At 42.7% G+C, this 19,778-nt stretch overlaps 1 protein-coding gene across 1 annotated transcript in view; it reads right to left on the reverse strand.

Annotated features, from left to right (window-relative positions):
- PRKCB (protein kinase C beta) overlaps positions 1-19,778 on the reverse strand; it is a 381,711-nt gene that overhangs the window by 104,612 nt on the left and 257,321 nt on the right. Inside the window, exons 6-7 of the mRNA XM_052659473.1 lie at positions 12,974-13,130; positions 11,407-11,541 (exon numbers count right to left, since the gene is read on the reverse strand). Of these exons, the coding sequence (XP_052515433.1) occupies positions 11,407-11,541; positions 12,974-13,130 (292 nt within the window). The remainder of the gene's footprint in view (positions 1-11,406; positions 11,542-12,973; positions 13,131-19,778) is intronic.

Genomic DNA, 19,778 nt, shown 5'->3' on the forward strand with positions numbered 1-19,778 from the left:
ACACACAGGATTTTCTTGGTTATAACACTCAGTGTTTCTATCCATTTTGGGGGGCCCATTAATGGATATTAGAGTTGGACCATAAAGAAAGCTGAGTGTTGAAGAACTAATGCTTTTGCATTGTGGTGCTGGAGAAGACTCCTGAGAGTGCCTTGGACAGCAAGGAGATCAAACCAATCAATTCTAAAGGAAATCAACACTGAATATTCATTGGAAGGACTGATGCTGAAGAGCCAACTCATTAGGAAAGACCCTGATGCTGGGAAAGATTGAGGGCACAAAGAGAAGTTGAGATGGCTAGATAGCATTACCGATTCAATGGACATGAGTTTGAGCAAATTCCAGGAGATGATAGTGAAGCACAGAAGCCTGGTGTGCTACAATTCATGAGGTCGCAAAGAATCGGACACGACTTATTGACTTAACAACAACAAAGTGCTTTCTGATTCTGAAAGAAGGCTGAGGCTCTCCCACTGCATCGTGCTGTCCCAGCATTCCTCCCCCTTTCACTGGAACACACTGCCACCTTGCCACTCAGTGCTCGGCAGCACTTGGAAAACTACGGACTTCACTCAATGATGCTGTTTCTCTACACAGACACCTTCCCAAAGTGTCTGGTAGTCAAGCTCCTGAGAAAGTACACAAGTCCTGCAGTCAAACCATGCCTGGGTCCAAATTTCACCTCTTCCTTTGCCTCTTTGGGTAACTGAATGAGCTAGGAAGATCCCTCGCGCCTTGATTCTTCTCATCTATAAACAGAAATAAAAGCCTTTTCTGTAGGATTATGGTGAAGTTGACATGTGATGATGTGTGTAAGATGATAAGCCTGGTGGCTGGCATTTTGTTGTTGCTCAGTCATGTCCGTCTCCTTGTGACCCCATGGACTGCAGCATGCAAGGCTTCTCTGTCCTTCATCATCTCCTGGAGCTTGCTCAAACTCATGTCCACTGAGTCGGTAATGCCATCCAACCATCTCTTTCTCCGTCATCCCCTTTTCTTTCTGCCTTCAATCTTTACCGGCATGAGTCGGCTCTTCACATCAGGTAGTCAAAGTACTGGAGTTTCAGCTTCAGCATCAGTCCTTTCAACGAATATTCAGGACTGATTTCCTTTAGGATGGACTGGTTGGATCTCCCTGCAGTCCAAGGGACTCTCAAGAGTCTTCTCCAACACCACAGTTCAAAAGCATCAGTTCTTTGGTGCTCAGCCTTCTTTATGGTCCAACTTTCACATCCGTATGTGACTGCTGGAGAAACTATAGCTTAGACTATACAGACCTTTGTTGGCAAAGTAATGTCTCTGCTTTTCAACGTGCTGTCTAAGTTGGTCATAGCTTTTCTTCCAAGGAGCAAGTGTCTTTTAATTTCATGGCTGCAGTCACCATCTGCAGCGATTTTGGAGCCCAAGAAAATAAAATCTGGCATTTAGCAAGTGTTTAATAAAAGGCATCATCATCATTGTTACTGATATTCATATTATTGTAATAAACAAGATGGTTTCAATTTGTTTCTAGACCACAAAGATATTTTCATCTAGTCAGCCTGAGATGAGCGCGAGGAAGGAAAAGGGACGTTCCAAAGACAATTAAGTCATTGGGCGAAAAAAGAACCCCAAATTCCTCACTCCTAAAGACTTCCTAAGCAAAATTTACAGTTTTCATCACAATGTTTTTCTCCATTCACAAATCTTCCTCGGCAGCTTCTAAAAATAGACAGATAGGTGACTCAAAGCCAAGATGCCAGTTTGAGCCTGGACGCCTCCACATTTAATAGTCAATGCTCATCTTCCAAACTTCCACTGAAATTACCCAAAGAAATATAAAAATAAGAGAACATCTGTATCTTTGCTGGAAATCAAGAAGGGTGCTATCCACAAAGCAGGGACTTCCAGGAAGTTCCACAAATTAAAGTACTAGTAAGAGAGCATGGAGCAGTCTTTTGCAAAATTCATCCACCTTTGTGGATTTTGCTAAATCTGGATGTTATTATCAACTTAATGCTTTCATTTAATCACCTCTTTTTTAAATAATAAATTCACTTTAAAAGGACACTCTATATGTCTTCCTTGTAAAGAAAACCAATATCATTTGTTAAGCAGAAAGTACATATCCGTGAAAAATTAAACACATGCAAATCAAAGTTACTCATACATGTGGCTGATTCACTTTATTGTACAGCCGAACACGATATAACATTGTAAAGCAATGATACGCTAATAGAAAGTGAAAAAAAAAAACCAAGTAGATGGTATTGCTTACCAAAGGCTCTGAGACTAATGCCGGCCCCCCTACTTTGTTAAAATGGGAGCTCAGCAAACAGCAAGGGTTAAAGAGCATTTAGGATACACCAGGGCCTCTGAGACTTTCTCTGCAGCAAACTCAAGTACTGAAGCAACACCAACAGAAGAAAAGCATTGCCCAGTTATAGTTCTATATGGCCAACACCTCAACCATGCACTACCTAATCCATTTGGGGTAGAACGTATTTTGGAAGATATACATTAAGGGGGATTGACCAGCTGTGATCAGTCAATGGGAACCTCACAGGGCCCCACTAGCAACCCTGGATCAGACCACCAGAGATAGGATGAGGGTCACCAATTCTGATCCATATTCAGGAGGTACAGGACACACCAGCGCCACTGGGGCACCGGTCAGAGCAGGCGCCCCCCTCCCCACATTCGCTGTGGCCAGTACACTGTCCCTATGGCCTCTGGATGTGGACAGTGAACCCGTTAGAAAGAAGGAACAGGGATCCCGTCCAGCTTTGAGATGCACAAACCCAGCAGGCAGAAGGCGCCCCACCATCAGGGAGCAGGGCTGCCTGCTGTGCAGCTGCCCCAGGTCATAGCCCTCCCCCCAGTATCTACAGGACCAGGACCCCAGACCTGACAAAGAAGAATTTCAAAAATACAGAAGACTTCTTTGTCCCTTCATCTGGATATGACAGATTAGAACAGGACACTCAGGTTTCTTGGGCTTCCCTGGTAGCTCAGACGGTAACAAATTTGCCTGAAATGCAAGAGAACTAGGTTCAATCCCTGGGTCGGGAAGATCCCCTGGAGAAGGGCACGGCAACCCACTCCAGAGAGCTTGCCTGGTGAATGCCGTGGACAGAGGAGCCTGGACAGTTACCGTCCATGGGGTCGCAAAGAGTCAGACATGACCGAGCGACTAACATACACACACACTCACATTTCTATGCTCACCGTTCTGTACGGAGGGCACATGAAGAACCTCGCTCAAATAAAGAGAAACAATGAGGAATCCAGCTCCCATGAAATAGAACCAGCGTCAAAAGAAACAAAATTCCAAAAAATATCTAACTCAGTGAATTCCAAGAGTTGAATGCATCTATGAAGCAGCAACAAGAAAACTACTTTCAGAAAATATATATATATAATTATTAAGTTTTAAAATCCACTGGAGACAGTGAACACTAGGATGGATAATCCAGTAAACAATTAGCGCATTAGAGGACAAACTTGAGAACTTTCCCTGGCAGTTGGCTTGATATTTATTATGCTAATTAGATTTGAATGGAATGTTTTCTATACCACTAAGAAAAAATGCATATTCCCAAAATTAAGATACAACATGAAAGAAGGATATATTGCAACATATATTTCAGCAAAGACAGTATTATCCCGCTTATATAAAAACTTCTAAATTAGTAAGAAAGTGATAGGGAAAACAGTACACAGTCGCTTATGAAAACAAAAAAAAGGTAATATACAAATGAAAGCATTCAACTAACTAGCAACAAATGTATGTAAATAATAAACATTTATATTATAAAAGTATATATAAAATGTATATCACATTATGCATGTATGTTATCTAAATATATATATATTTAGTAACAAAATATGTATAGCTTCTGCATCATCTTTCAAATTTATAATACCAGATGTTGACAAGCGTGGGTGAAATGAAAAGTCTCACACAGCACTGGTGAGAATGTAAATTGATTGAAAAAATGATAGAACAATATGGTAAATACTTTAATAATGCATATATCCTCAAAGCTACTGATTCCAGGCTTAAGAATTTATTAGGAAATAATTAAGGCAAGGGCTTCCCAGGTGGTTCAGTGATAAAGAATCTGCCTGCTAATGCAGGAGACACAGGTTTGATACCTGCATGGGAAAGATCCCCTTGAGAAGGAAATGGCAACCCATTCCAGTATTCTTGCCAAGAAAATCCCATGGACAGTCCATGGGGTCACAAGAGTTGGACACGACTTAGTGATTGAGATATTTAAAGCAAAGGTTTCACTATAAGTATGTTTACTGTAGAATTATTTATATACGTAAACGTTGCACATCTTATAATAAGGATATTATTATGTAAGTTGAGGCATAGCCATAAGAATGGACTAGGTGAGGCTACTAAAAAGATGTTGCCCAAGATTACAAATAGTAAATATAATCTTTCTATTGAAATGTACACAGAACAATTAGCAACACTGACCATACACTAAGCTAAATTGAAAAAAAAAGAATGGCAAGGAAAACATGAAAAATGCACAGACCACATTCTCGGGCTATAAAGCACGAAAACTGTCACTGAATATTAGTAATAAAAAGGTAAACAAAAAGTTAAGACTAGAGGCTATAAAACACGCCTAAGGAAAAGCACGTTAGAAAGAAAATTAAAAATACAACTGCAAACTTCGAGTAAGCCACAAAAGCTCAACTGCAACGTATCAAAACAGAAGTTTTTGTTCCCGCCAATGCTTGCTTGTTATTTTTAAAGAGCAGTGTTAAGAGAGAAAAAAATAAATTAGCCAAATATTCAACTGAAATTCAAAGACAACCACAAAACAAACCTACGGGAAAGGAGAAAACAGAAACACAGAACTGATATACAAATCCCAGACTCTTTGAAGAAATTTAAAAAAAAAAAAACCCAACAGTGAAACAGATAAACTTCTGAAAAAACAAGGGGAAAGAAAGAACACGGTATAAGGACACAAAATTAGAAACAAAGGAGAGGGTTTGACAACAGACACAGAACTGGCAGCAGAGCAGCAGATGGGGGCCTGGGGCTGGTGCGTCACATCTGGACACTTTCCTTGCTGTTCCTGCCAGGCGGCCTTAAATGAGAACTGCAGAAGAGCAAGGAGCATGCGTCCCCTTCCAGAGGGGCACACTGAGTCTCGCAGAGGGGATGGGACACACCCTAGATCGCACAGGGTTAAAAGAATTCCTGGGTCGGGACTTCCCCGGTGGTCTGGTGGCTTAGAATCCACCTTGCAGTGCAGGGGACGTGGGTTCAATCCCTGGTCGGGGAACTAAGATCCCACGTGCCATGGAGCAACTAAGCCCGTGCACCCCAACTAGAGAGTCCGTGCGCCACAATGAAAGATCCCACATGACGCAACTAAGACCCAATGCAGCCAAATGAATAAATGTTTTAAAAAATATATCTGTTAAAAAAAAATTCCTGGGTCAAGAACCCAAATTTCTAGCATTTGGTATATTTCAAGGTAAGACAGCATCATAGATGTCTTGGTCCTAAATCTGAAGATGATTTTTATCTACAGCATCTGAAGAGGGCTTTTATTTTTGCAGAAGTTCCCTTCCTACTATTATTTCATCAACTTCACAACTATCCCAAGAGATAGATGGAGACGGGTTGCTATAATTACTCCTGATGAATGGAATCAGACCTGCTCAGAAGGCTGTGGTACAGGCAGCGAAGTCTGAGGTCACAAGGCATCTGACTGGTCAGAAGAGCCTAGCTTCCAGTCTGCCTTCTAGGCCTCCACCACACCAGGGGGTAGAATGGAATGTGTAGGTGCTTAGGTGCTGGCATCACAGAGACCTGGACCTGATCTCCAGCTGTCACTTATGTGCTGTGTGCGCCTCACCCACTGATCAACTACTCTGATCCAGGGAACAATGTTCCACCCAGCAGTGCTGGGAGAATTAAAGGCTGATGGAAGTGTAAATGCAGCCATATTTGGACTTACTCCTGGTGGTCCGTCCCTTATCATCAAGCCATTCTGTCCTCTCTGCACTCTGCCGTTTGCTTCAGGGGAGGAGACATGGCGGGCGCTGGCCCAGGAAGAAGGATGTGGCCCTTGTGGGAGACAGCCCTGCCCTTTGTGGCCTGGAGAACCACACGAAGGAGACAGGGGAGGAGGGGGTGAAAGTAGAGGGCTTGGGCCCCCTGCCTCCAGAGCCCTGGGCAGAGACCTGCACGGAGGGCCACAGCATAGCAGCAGCTGCAGAAGGAAAGACAGAGGGCTCTGAGATGGAGCTCCTGGATCTCCACGCAGGAGACTCAGAAAATGAGAGGTCATGGAAGCACTGATCAGGGTGGGGCCTGGCAGTGGCCCACGGGGTGGGACAGAGAGAACAGGCACTGCATAGGGACCTCACAATCAGAGGCAACAGCCGAGGACCTGGGACTCCAGCACAAAGCCAGAAGGATGCCCCCACAGCTGGGGGGTGGGGGGAAAACTGTCCTGCCTCTATGGGCGCAGGTTCAGGGACCAGGCAGAGTTGGTCACCCTGCAGCAATGAAGCCCGGAGGCCACCATGTGCAGTGAAGGTTCCCTTCTCCTAGGCCGCCAGGAGGTCACAAAACCGCATAAGAAAGTCTAGGTCCATTATAGAAAATAAAGCAGCTATATTTTTTCCGCACATCTGACTAACGCTGTATCAATGTATGACTTCAGGACACCTGGGAAGAGATCAGCCCAGAGCCTGGCACTAGAAAGAGTCAATAAGAGGCAGCTATTGTTATCATAATTATTATTATTATGTTCTCTCCTGTCTCATTTATACCCCCATGGATCATGCATTCTTTCTGTTTAACCTTTTTACACTTGATTTAAAGAGGAAGGAACAAGCAATCTAAGTAGCAATGCTGAAAGCCTGCAAAGTCAGATCATCCAGATGTCAAGAAAAATTATCCAGAACTTGGGGAAAAGGCAAAAGGATGATGGTGTGACCTTTTAATGTCATGCTTGAGCATGTTCTAATTAGTTATCTCCTTCCTCTTGGTCCTATTATTTATTACTCACAATCCAGTAAGATACAGATGGTCTCCGAAGTCTGCAGAGACAGATGTCAACTTTTAGAAATCCTGGGTGAGATTTTGTTCTTCGGTCTGGTAGATACGATAACCTCCAAAATTGTGATTTTACTGCCCTGTTTAACAGCAGCCAGTTTTACATCTAACTTAGCCAAGTTATTTCAGCTTCCCTTTGTCTGAAAGTGTAAGTGAAAGTGTTAGTTACTCAGTTGTGCCCAACTCTTTGTGATCCATGAAGGATCACAGCCCACCAGGCTCCTCTGCCCGTGGAATTCTCCAGGCAAGAATACTGGGTAGCCATTCCCTTCTCCAGGGGATTTCCCTGGTCCAGAGATCAAACTCATTCTTTACCATCTGAGCCACCAGGGAAGCCCGACAAAAATTCCTCAAACCTATGGAATCAGGCATTCATCTTCCCAGCTTCCTCACTCATGAGCTAAGGAAAACTTTAACAAATGCTCATTATCTTTTTTAATGAGAATTATGTCTTTAACTTTTGTGATTGGGCTTTAGCACACTTCTTTTTAAATTTTTTTTAAAAATTTTATTGGAGTATAATTAATTTATAATGTTGTATTCGTTTCTACTGTACAGCAAAGTGAATTAATTATACATATACCTATATCCACTTTTTTTTAGCTTCTTTTTCCATATAGGTCACTACAGAACACTGGGTAGACTTCCTTGTACTATACAGTAGGTACTTATTATTAATAGTTATCTATTTTATATATAGAATGTACATGCCTGCTCTTTCATATCTGACTTTGTGACCCCCATGGACTGTAGCCAACCAGGCTCCTCTGTCCATGGGATTTTCCAGACAAGAATATGGGATTTTCCATATAAGAATACTGGAGTGGGTTGCCATTTTCTTCTCCAGGGTATCTTCCTGACCCAGATATCGAATCCATGTCTCCTGCACTGCAGGCAGATTCTTTACCACTGAGTCACCTGGGAAGCCCCATTTTATATCAGTCCCAATCTTCCAATTTATCCCTTCTGTCCTCCCCCCACCCTCAGTAACCATAAGTTTGTTTTCTGCTTCTGTAACTCTGTTTCTGTTGTGTAGATAAGTTCCCCTAAAAGGGTACAAGTGAACTTATCAGCACCCTTTTTTTACGGTCTCAGCTTCTGCATGCTTTCCCGTCTCTCACCATGTTGTCACTGATTAGTTATTTGTGTGATTTCTTCTTCAAGGTTTCTCATTCTTTTCTAGAAGCTAAGTTTCACAAGGGCATGTCTGTCTTATACTTGATGTATTTCTAATGACTAGGATGGAGTGAGCACAAATAAATAAAATGAATAAATGCCTATGATAAATGTGGAGGAGAGATAGGAAGTCGTAAGGCGGACAATGGAAAGGACGTGAGGTCCCTTGTGAGGTCCCGATGATCCATTCTCTTTCTTGCTAAACCAGTTTGATTCTGATTGTCTTTCACTTATAACTGAAAAAGTCCAGAGCAAGGACCATTCAGAAACGAGACAATTTCTCTTAACGAGACAGGAGCACCCGCCGCACCCCTGCCAAATTACTACTTCTCCCATAGTTCTAGTGCCAAGGTGGACCATCTCTTCTGACTCCTCTGCTCAGATAACTGGGAAAGAAACAGTCACTGAAGAGGACCTACCCAGCCTCTCTGCTGGGAATATTGGGCAAAGATTTTGTTGTTGTTAGAAGCAAACATGCCAGAACAAGGGAGATGCTGCAGCTGACTGTGAAAGTAACCAGGACTTCCCAGGTGGCGCTAGTGGTAAAGAACCCACCTGGCAATGCAGGAGAAATAACAGATGCGGGTTCGATTCCTGGGTCAGGAAGATCCCCCGGAGGAGGGCACGACAACCCACTCCAGTATTCTTGCCTGGAGAATCGCCATGGACAGAGGAGCCTGGCGGGTCCACAAGGTCACAAAGAGTCAGAAAGAACTGAAGCAGCTTAGCGTGAATGACAGTAGCCCCCAGCACTGTGGTGGCCAGGCTTGGTAAGCAGTCCCAGTGAAGAGGCATCTTCTTAAGGAGTCAAAATCTAACAGTGAATCAAACATACCTTTTAAGTAAAGTGTGAGAGCCATTTTAGCGCTAACGGGGCCTCTTAAGTCATACAGTTGTGTAAAGTGGGACAGATATAAAACAATAGGGACTAATGAGGACTGCAGCAAATGGGATTCCCTGGTTGCTCCATCAGGAAAAAATCTGCCTGCAATGTCGGAGACCTGGGTTCAATCCCTGGGCCAAGAAGATCCTGTGGAATAGGAAATGGCGACCCACTCCAGTGTTCCTGCCTGAAACATCTCATAGACAGAGGAGCCTGGTGGGCTACAGTCCATGGGGTCATAAGAGTTAGATATGACTTAGCCGACTAGACCACCACCACCACCACATCCTGTCAAATGTCAGTATTAACTACTCAACTATTCTCACTTGCTACCCTATAGGCTCAAACTTTTATTGGGAATTTTCTGAGTTTGAAAATACTGACAACTAATTCTTTCTTTCTTTCTTTCTTTTTTTTTTTTTTGCATGGAAAAGTCTAGGAAAGTGAAGTCACTCAGTCGTGTCCGACTCTTTGTGATCCCATGGACTGAAGCCTACCAGGCTCCTCCGTCCATGGAATTTTTGCATGAGGACTAAATAAAATGTTTTCTATGTGCCAATCCCAAAGAAAGGCAATGCCAAAGAATGCTCAAACTACCACACAATTGCACTCATCTCAAATCCCATGGACGGAGAAGCCTGGTAGGCTGCAGTCCATGGGGTCGCTAAGAGTCAGACACGACTGAGCGACTTCACTTTCACTTTTCACTTTCATGCACTGGAGAAGGAAATGGCAACCCACTCCAGTGTTCTTGCCTGGAGAATCCCAGGGATCGGGGAGCCTGGTGGGCTGCCGTCTATAGGGTTGCACAGAGTCGGACACAACTGAAGCAACTTAGCAGCAGCAGCAGCACACACTAGTAAAGTAATGCTCAAAATTCTCCAAGTCAGGCTTCAGCAATACGTGAACTGTGAACTTCCAGATGTTCAAGCTGGTTTTAGAAAAGGTAGAGGAACCAGAGATCAAATTGCCAACATCCACTGGATCATGGAAAAAGCAAGAGAGTTCCAGAAAAACATCTATTTCTGCTTTATTGACAATGTCAAAGCCTTCAATTGTGTATCACAATAAACTGTGGAAAATTCTGAAAGAGATGGGAATACCAGACCACCTGACCTGCCTCTTGAGAAACCTATATGAAGGTCAGGAAACAACAGTTAGAATTGGACATGGAAAAACAGATGGAAAAGGAGCATGTCAAGGCTGTATATTGTCACCCTGCTTATTTGACTTATATGCAGAGTACATCATGAGAAAAGCTGGGCTGGAAGAAGCACAAGCTGGAATCAAGATTTCCGGGAGAAATATCAATAACCTCAGATATGCAGATGACACCACCCTTATGGCAGAAAGTGAAGAGGAACTAAAAAGCCTCTTTTTAGTGGTTTGAAAGTGGATGAAAGTGAAAGGGGAGAGTGAAAAAGTTGGCTTAAAGCTCAACATTCAGAAAACGAAGATTATGGCAACTGGTCCCATCACTTCATGGGAAATAGATGGGGAAACAGTGTCAGACTTTATTTTGGGGGGCTCCAAAATCACTTCAGATGGTGACTGCAGCCATGAAATTAAAAGACGCTTACTCCTTGGAAGGAAAGTTATGACCAACCTAGATGGCATATTCAAGAGCAGAGACATTACTTTGCCAACAAAGATCAGTCTAGTCAAGGCTATGGTTTTTCCAGTGGTCATGTATGGATGTGAGAGTTGGACTGTGAAGAAAGCTGAGCGCCGAAGAATTGATACTTTTGAACTGTGGTATTGGAGAAGACTCTTGAGAGTCCCTTGGAATGCAAGGAGATCCAACCAGTCCATCCTAAAAGAAATCAGTCCTGGGTGTTCACTGGAAGGAATGATGCTAAAGCTGAAACTCCAATACTCTGGCCACCTCATGTGAAGAGTTGACTCATTGGAAAAGACTCTGATGCTGGGAGGGATTGGGGGCAGGAGGAGAAGGGGATGACAGAGGATGAGATGGCTGGATGGCATCACTGACTCAATGGACATGAGTTTGAGTGAACTCCGGGAGTTGGTGATGGACAGGGAGGCTTGGCGTGCTGCGATTCATTGGGTTGCAAAGAGTCGGACACAACTGAGCAACTGAACTGAACTGATGTGGCAGAACCAATCTACCAGCTTTCACTTGTAATTCTGCTTTAGTCTTTAGGAGAAAAAGGAGAAACATTTAGGAGAAAAAGGGAACCATTCTTGATCTCACGTTTCGATGGATCAAGCTGTACTGTTGCTCTCAAAGTGAAAGTTTCCTTACCAGCCATCAACACCAGCTTTCTGCAGTTCAGAAATCCCAAATGACAAAGATCCCATGAAGTCATTTCTGCTGGTCAGATCCCAATCCCAAATCTCTACAGACAGTCTCCTGTCTTTGTCTGATTCTTTCAGCTGGCTGCAAGGAGGAAAAAAAAAAAAGTCAGTGGAGGTTACAGTGATTTCTCAAGCAGATGAAATGTACAACAGGACAAAGCCAGAAGGTAGCAATGTTTAAAGATTACAAGCTGTTGCAAGAAACAAATTCAGTTTTCATCCCGGGCAAGCTCCCTAGCGAGGCAGAGCTTTTCTGCTTTACAGCCTGTGGTTAAACAGGAAGAGGACCCAGGCCAGCTCTGACCAGGCAGTTCTAACCACTTACAGTGCCGTATGTCCGGGATCCACGATGTTCAGGAAATCCTATTGACACAGTCACTCTAAGAACTATGAATGCCAGTCCTGTAATTATGTGAGTGTTTGCACATAATGATGAGGTTGAGAAAATGTATGAAGGAAAGAGCCTTGCTGGGGCCAGTCTGGGGGAAATTGTTCTAGGGCATGTCCTTGATGGAGGCTGAGATGAGCCCCCAGTTTTTCTCTGAGAGGAGAAGGAGGAACCGGGGCACCACAAGAAGTCATGCTTTTGGCCCGTGATCCCTGAAGTTGGAGGGTTTCCCTTGTGGCTCAGACAGTAAAGAATCTGCCTGCAGTGTAGGAGACTCGAGTTCTATCCCTGGGTCAGGAAGATCCCCCGGAGAAGCGAATGGCTACACACTCCAATATTCTTACCTAGGAAGTTCCATGGATAGAGGAACCTGGCAAGGTACAGTCCATGGGGTGACAAAGAGTTGGACACAGCTGAACTGAGCAACTAACACATTCACTTTTCCCTGGAGTTGGACTGTCACTGAATCCCATCCTACCCTGTTCTTGCTGTGGGATACTGGCCTGTTCTTTAACCTCTTTAAGCCCCGTTGGCAGAATGGGGATGAAATGACTAGTGAAGCCAGATCCCTTAATACAGTGCTTGTTATACACAGCACAGGCTCAGTAACTATCAGCTGATGTATCTCATAATTGTTAGCTCAGATGCAACAAAAAGTGAGGCCATGTTCTTGGACCACTAGCCAGGGAAGACCCTGCATGACAGCTAGCAAAGAGCTCCCAGCAGGTGGCTGGCGGCTGGCCCAGCATCATCCACACACACAGCCCTAGGGAGGTCATCCCCACACCCTATGGGTTGCATTCTATGTTTGCTGAGACCCAGAGCAACTCCCACAATTTGGCTTCACCTAGCAACACATCACAGTATTTTCCACTCCCCCACATCAGAGACATTCTCAATACTGTATATGAAAAAAGTTCCAATTTTTACTTGGCTTGCAATGCAAAACTGCAGATGGAGAGGAAGGAAAGAAGGAAGAAAGGAAGAGAGGAAGGGAGAAAGGGAAGGAGAGAAGGAGGCAGGGACGGAGGGAAGGAAAGACAGGCTGGTAAAGGACCTTCCCAATCTCTAGCGGCCCACAACCCAACCTTGCCACCCAGGCTGGGATGCAATACTTTTAACTTACAATCTAAATGTCTCGTTCCACTCGGGGTTGAGGGAGCACTTGATGGTCTTGGTCTTCTGCTTGCTCTCACTCTTGGGATCAGGAATCAGTTTCAGTTTCACGTAAGGATCTGACAAGCCATTAGGATCCATAGGTACAAGGTTTTTAGCATCTCTTACTAAAATCAGAAAGAAAACAAACAAACCAGTTTTAGCATTAATAACTATAAAGAAACCTGAGTGCCGAAGAATTGATGCTTTTGAACTGTGGTGTTGGAGAAGACTCTTGAGAGTCCCTTGGACTGCGAGGAGATCCAACCAGTCCATCCTAAAGGAGATCGGTCCTAGGTGTTCACTAGAAAGACTGATGTTGAAGCTGAAACTTCAATACTTTGGCCACCTGATGCGAAGAGCTGACTCATTTGAAAAGACCCTGATGCTGGGAAAGATTGAGGGGAGGAGGAGAAGGGGCAACAGAGGATGAGAGGTTGGATGGCATCACTGACTCAATGGACATGGGTCTGGGTAGACTCCAGCAGTCGGTGATGGACAGGAAAGCCTGGTGTGCTGCGGTTCGTGGGGTTGCAGAGTCGGACACGACTGAGCAACTGAACTGAACCCCCAAATGTTAAAGTGCCAACCAGTGATGGTTGTAGAACCTGTGCAAAGGTTTCCGGGCATCACATTTATTTAACGGGAATCTTCATTTATTAGCACCAACAGCTAAGAAGCATACGAAGTGAGATAAACTGAAAAGATGTAGACTCTATGTTGGTTTAAAATTGATTTCTGACTTTCAAACTGCCCTTCCCCTAGATTAACCATAAATTTTCTAAGTTTATTTTCCAAAAGGCCTCCAAGAAAAATTAGCTTCTTCCAATTAGCTTAATCCTTTCTAGGATCATACATATTGTACTTCATTTATGGTTGAATAGAAGACTCTTGAGAGTCCCTTGGACTGCAAGAAGATCCAACCAACCCATCCTAAAGGAGATCAGTCCTGGAGGATCATTGGAAGGACTGATGTTGAAGCTGAAACTCCAGTACTTTGGCCACCTGATGCGAAGAGCTGACTCATTTGAAAAGATCCTGATGCTGGGAAAGATTGAGGGCAGGAGGAGAAGGGGACGACAGAGGATGAGAGGTTGGATGGCATCACTGACACAATGAACATGAGTTTGGGTGGACTCCAGGAGTTGGTGATGGACAGGTAGGCCTGGCGTGCTGCGGTTCATGGGGTGGCAGAGAGTTGGACACAACTGAGCAACTGAACTGAACTGAATATCTGCTTGCATGAATATATTAAATTTTGCTTATCCATTCATCAGTTGACCAACTTTTGACTATTGTAAAAGGTGCTGCTATGAACATGTGTATACCTTGACATAAAAATTTACATATTCTATGATTCCATTTATATGAAACATCCAGAACGGGTAAATCCAAAGAGACAGCAGACTAGCAGCTGCCAGAAGCTGGTGGTAGGTGGAATGGGAGTTACTACCTAATGGTTATGGGGTTTCCTTTAGAGGTGACAAAGTTCCTTGGAACTAGATAGACACGATGGTTGCCCAAAACTGTTAAAGCAGTAAATGCCACTAAACTATACACTTAAAAATGGTTAATGGTGCATTTTATCTGAATTCAAAAAGAAAAACAGACAACTGATGCGAACATGCAGCACAGCATAGGGAACTCTACTTAATGCACCAGGTGACCTAAATAAGAGGGAAATCCAAGAGGGAGGGGACATATGTATATGTATAGCTGATTCAGTGTGCTGTGCAGTAGAAGCTAACACAATATTATAGAGCAACTACACTCCAATAAAAGGCAATTAATAAAAAAGAAAAAGCTATTAATAAAAGAGAAAGAATGGCCCTCTAAACCAAAATGACCTATTATCCAAGCAGCACCCATTACCTAGCACCTAGACAGCCCAGGGAGAGAGGGCTGGAAAAATAGCATTACAGCTAGGCTCCACCTGTGCCCAAGAACACCCTGGGTGAAGGAGGTTTAGCAGGGAAAGGAAGAAGAAGGCCAACAGTGTGGGACGCAACTGAGAACAGGAAGGATGAGGCAGCATAAGATATCAGTCTGGAGAAATGGAAGAAGTTAATTAGGAGTCAGTTCAAAAACCAGTAACATAGATGGCCAAGGGAAGGAGAGAAGAAAATGAAAACTGTCTAGATCTTGAGGATACAATGCCCAAAGTAATATATTGATATTAGCAGACTGAATCAAACTATCTGCTTAAAAGGTTAACAAACAGTGACTCTTACCCAGAATGCAAAGATGGCTCAACCTCAGAAATCTATTATTAAAATATTCATCACAATTATAGGTCAAAGGAGAAAACTATAGGATCATTGCAATTAGCTAGAAGTAACAGGAAATCTCCACAGGACAAAGGACATCGGAAATAATAGCACCAAAGTTAATGGTAAATGCAATCTCACTAAAGTCAGGAATATGACAAAGATACCCATTACCACCGCTATCATTCAGTATTTGTTCTAAGTGCTTCATAAGTGCAACAAGTTATCAGCAAAGTAAAGAATAAAGCATCCCAGTCACTCCCTGCAACCTCTGCTTCCATCTCATCACAGTCACCTCCTTCCTGGTGTTTATCATCCAGAAGTTACACTACTTTCTTAAACTCAGTTTCATGTATCCCACAAGCTATACTACTTCCCATTTTCCAGTTCATTAACTCTAGTACCCCACTGCTACAAATCTTTCATCACCAATCAATCTATTGAGCCCAACACAAAATTTTCTCTTTCTCCACATTCCCTCTTGTCTTTACCCTGTTCACTTCCAGCTTAAAGTTTTGGGGGCATTATATTCACTCCCCAAAATTACTCTCAACCCCCTTGCTCCTCTTCCCTTTCATTTTACCTGAGAACTAACCACTGCTTGGGATGGAGTGGTAGGGGGCTGACTTGGCTAAGATCATATAGCTAGTGAAGGGTTGAGACTGAATAAAGGGAATGAGAAAGGGCTGAGTGGACTGTCAGAGGAGTGACAAGGGACCCCAGGAGGCAAGCTGTGACCTAGTCTGCACTGACATCATTCTGTACTCTAGCACATGGCCCCTTCTTCCCCTTATCCACAGGCTGAATTCCTATTCCATGTCATCTTGCAAGTTGTATCTCATTTTTGTACCACAAGTAAGAATCTTTCCTCTTTGATTTGGTTAAGTTCAATAAGCAGGTCCCTAATGTGTTCGGCACCCTGATAAGTACTGGGGACAGGGGTGCCAACATAACATGTTTATCTTGTCTTCAATATCTTACGTTGACCCCCTGTCCCCAGTACCTAGCAGAATAAAACCAAGTTATTCGAAGCAATTTTGGGATCACGAGGAGTCGAACATGACTTGGCAACTGAGCAACAACAACAAATTCAAAGCAGAGTTGATTTCTAAGGAGACAGTAGCCAGCTCATATAGTATAGTGGATACAGGGCTATACGAATCCAGGGTCTGCATCTTGCCTAGCAGTTATTTCACATTTTTGAACCTCAAATTCCTGATCAGTAAAATGGGCTCACTGGGCTGTTAAAAGGGTGCAATCAGATAAAGAATATACATTGTTAACACAGAAACTGGCACCTAGGGAATAGTCAATAAATGCTAGCTATATTATTGCTTTCACTTTCGTGTTATTGCTATTTCATTGTTATTACAATTAATATTCAGTGCCCTCTTTTACTACATTGGTTTATTGTTATTACGAAGACTTAATCATTTCCAAATTTTTTCTTGAGAATAAAGCATCTGACTTTTCCATTTGAACCCTTCCAAAGGAATGCTTCTCAGCCCTTAGTGTGGACAAAGGTCACCCAGATGACCAGTGAGATGCATATTCCTATGACCCACTCACTCCCACAGATAAGATTCTGATTCATTAAGTCTGAAGTGACACCTGCTCATCTGCTTCTCTAACAAGTTCCCAAGTGATGCTGATACTGCTGGTCCATAGAGCACACATTAGGTAAAACTTTCCTAGATGATATAATTTCTTAATATGTCCATACACTTTCCCCATGGACTACATACAATCTCCAACTGTTACTTTCTCTCATTCACTGAGCCTTCCAAGGAAAACAGCATGTGCCAGTTGCCAGGCTTGGATCTTGGAATGACACATTTATCACCCTAGTGAGCTGCATAAAAACATGATTTGAGAGGCTCTGAAGTGCCAGAAACTTGTCTGTCTGGTTGATTGGCAACACATATGCAAGCGAAAACAGCTTGTCTTCAAAGAGCACACGCCCTCCCCTGTCTTATAAACTGACAACACAGGACAATCACCAGAACATTCTTCTAGTGTAAGTATGCAACCTCACAGCTCCTTCAGAGTACTCTTTGTAGGACAAGTATTCTTGAGCCAATCTCATAACTAATGGTTTAAGAATGACCTCTCCCTGCCCATCTACTTCCCCTGAACTTTCCAATCCTAACTGAGGCATGACTCCATCTTTCCCCCAACTCTTATAGACCTTTTCTTCTACTTCTATTCCTTTCGGGTCTATCCTCTTCCAAAGGGGCCAAAATTTTCTATGAAAAGGAACAAAGTGGAATTGATTCTGGGACTGTCGGTATTCACATCTCCAAGTGCTCTGGCTACTAAAGTCACTGTATCATGAGCAGCTGAAAGTAGCTGCAGGCTAAGATCCAAAGGCCTGTCCCCTCCTGAAACTTTTCAAAGCAGAGTCATGTTTCCCAGCAGCAAGAGAGCTGTATATGTATCGAGAAAGCAAATCTCTCTAGACCACACTTGGCGAGACTGACTTTGATTTTTCTTGATAAATGTTTCTTTACTATCTCTGTTGAAATTCAGCCAGCCCAGATGGTACAAAATGCTTCACACAAAGCAGAAATAGCAACCGTCCCCCCTGGTGGAAGCTTGCTAAGTGCACAGGAGAAAAGTGTCCCAGTCAAGAGAACATTGCTTGCCTTGGGAGTGAAGCTGGTTGGGGGGTAAGATCTGGCTGTTTCCATCAAAGGCCTTCAGAGCAAACAAGGCCTCTCCGTTCTGGTGCAATTACCTAACACAGTGCTGAATCCATAAAAGATAGCATTACTGTTAACTATCTTTCTAAAGATTGCTCTTCACCGTGAACTTTCTTAGCCTTTTTTTTTTTTTTAACAACTATTGGAAAGTCTGAATAACTGTGTTGCTTTAAAGTCATAATATGTGAACCAGGAGCTTCTCTGTATTAAGAACTCCTTTTGAAGGTACTTTCTTCAACATCATGAGTCCTTATTCGTCCTCACTGTAAATGTCCTTAGAACAGTCATCCAAAGCAATCCCCACTAGCATTCAGTTATGTTTGAGGATGTTTGCAGAGATAAAAAGCAGGAAATGCAAATTGATACAGCCACTACGGAGAACAGTTTGAAGGTTCCTTAAAAAATGAAAAATAGAATTATCATATGACCCAGAAATCCCACTACTGGGCATAAACCCTGAAAACAAACAAAATTAAAAAAAAAAAAAAAAAAAAACCATATGCACCCCAGTGTTCACTGCAGCACTATTTAAAATAGCCAGGTCATGGAAGAAACCTAAATGTCTATCAACCAATGAGTGGATAAAGAAGATGCGGTGCATATATACAACAAAATATTACTCAGTCATAAAAAAGAACAAAATCGGGTCATTTGTAGAGATGTGGATGTACCTACAGACTGTTACACAGAGTGAAGCAAGTCAGAAAGAGAATAATCAATGTTGTATATTAACGCATTTTATCTACGTGGAATCTAAGAAAATGGTACAGATGAACCTGTTTGCAAGGCAGAAATAGACACAGATGTAGAGAACAAATGTATGGACTCTAAAGGGGGAAAGAGAGGGTGGCATGAACTGCGAGATTGGGATTGACATGTATACACTATTACGTATAAAGTAGATAACTAATGAGAACCTACTGTAGAGCACAGGAACTCTGCTTAGGGCTCTGTGGTGACCTAAATGGGAAGGAAATCCAAAAAGAGGGGATATATGTACATGGATAGTTGGTTCACTTCTCTGTACAGTAGAAACTAACACAACATTGTAAAGCAACTATATTTCAGTTTTAAAGAAAAACTGGAAATAACGTGAATGCTCATCAACAGAGGAAGGGGCAGATTATCCAGAGCATGTTCACATAGTGAAATATTACGTATGGCTCTATAACACTGGGCTATCTACATGTACTAACATGTTAAACCAGCAAGATGAAGATTGGCTATTACAATGTAATACTTCTTTGTTTAAAAAAAAAAAGTCCGTGGTTCAATTGAAGATCGACATCGGTGGTTCAGCTAATGAAATCTGGATTGAGACTATGAATTAAATGATAGCACTGGGTCAATATTAGGTTTCCAGAGTTGGATAATTGTACATATGCAAGAGAATGTCCATGTTCTTAGAAAATACACACTAAATTATTTAGGGAAAAATGGGGACCACGATTCCAACTCATTTTCAGATGGCCCACAAAAAAATATACATGCATATTAATATATTTAATAGAGAGAATGATGAGCCAAATGAAACAAAACATGAACAGACGGTAAATCAGGTAAAGAGTATACAGAAATCCTTGTACTGTTCTTGCAACTTTTCTATAATTTTGGGATTGCGTTTAAACAAACAAGGCCCTCCAAATCTTTGAGACAAGTATAATAAATTTTCTATAAGGTCACATGTGAATGCAAATATATAGAAAAAAGTCTAGAAGGATAAATCCAAAATTGGCTTGAAGAAAGGGCTACATCTGTGGAAGAGGTAAAGGAACCTGGTTCATGGGCAAAAGAAATTTTAGCCTTA

The sequence above is a fragment of the Budorcas taxicolor genome, chromosome 2, assembly GCF_023091745.1.
Source record: "Budorcas taxicolor isolate Tak-1 chromosome 2, Takin1.1, whole genome shotgun sequence".
Classification (NCBI taxonomy): domain Eukaryota; kingdom Metazoa; phylum Chordata; class Mammalia; order Artiodactyla; family Bovidae; genus Budorcas; species Budorcas taxicolor.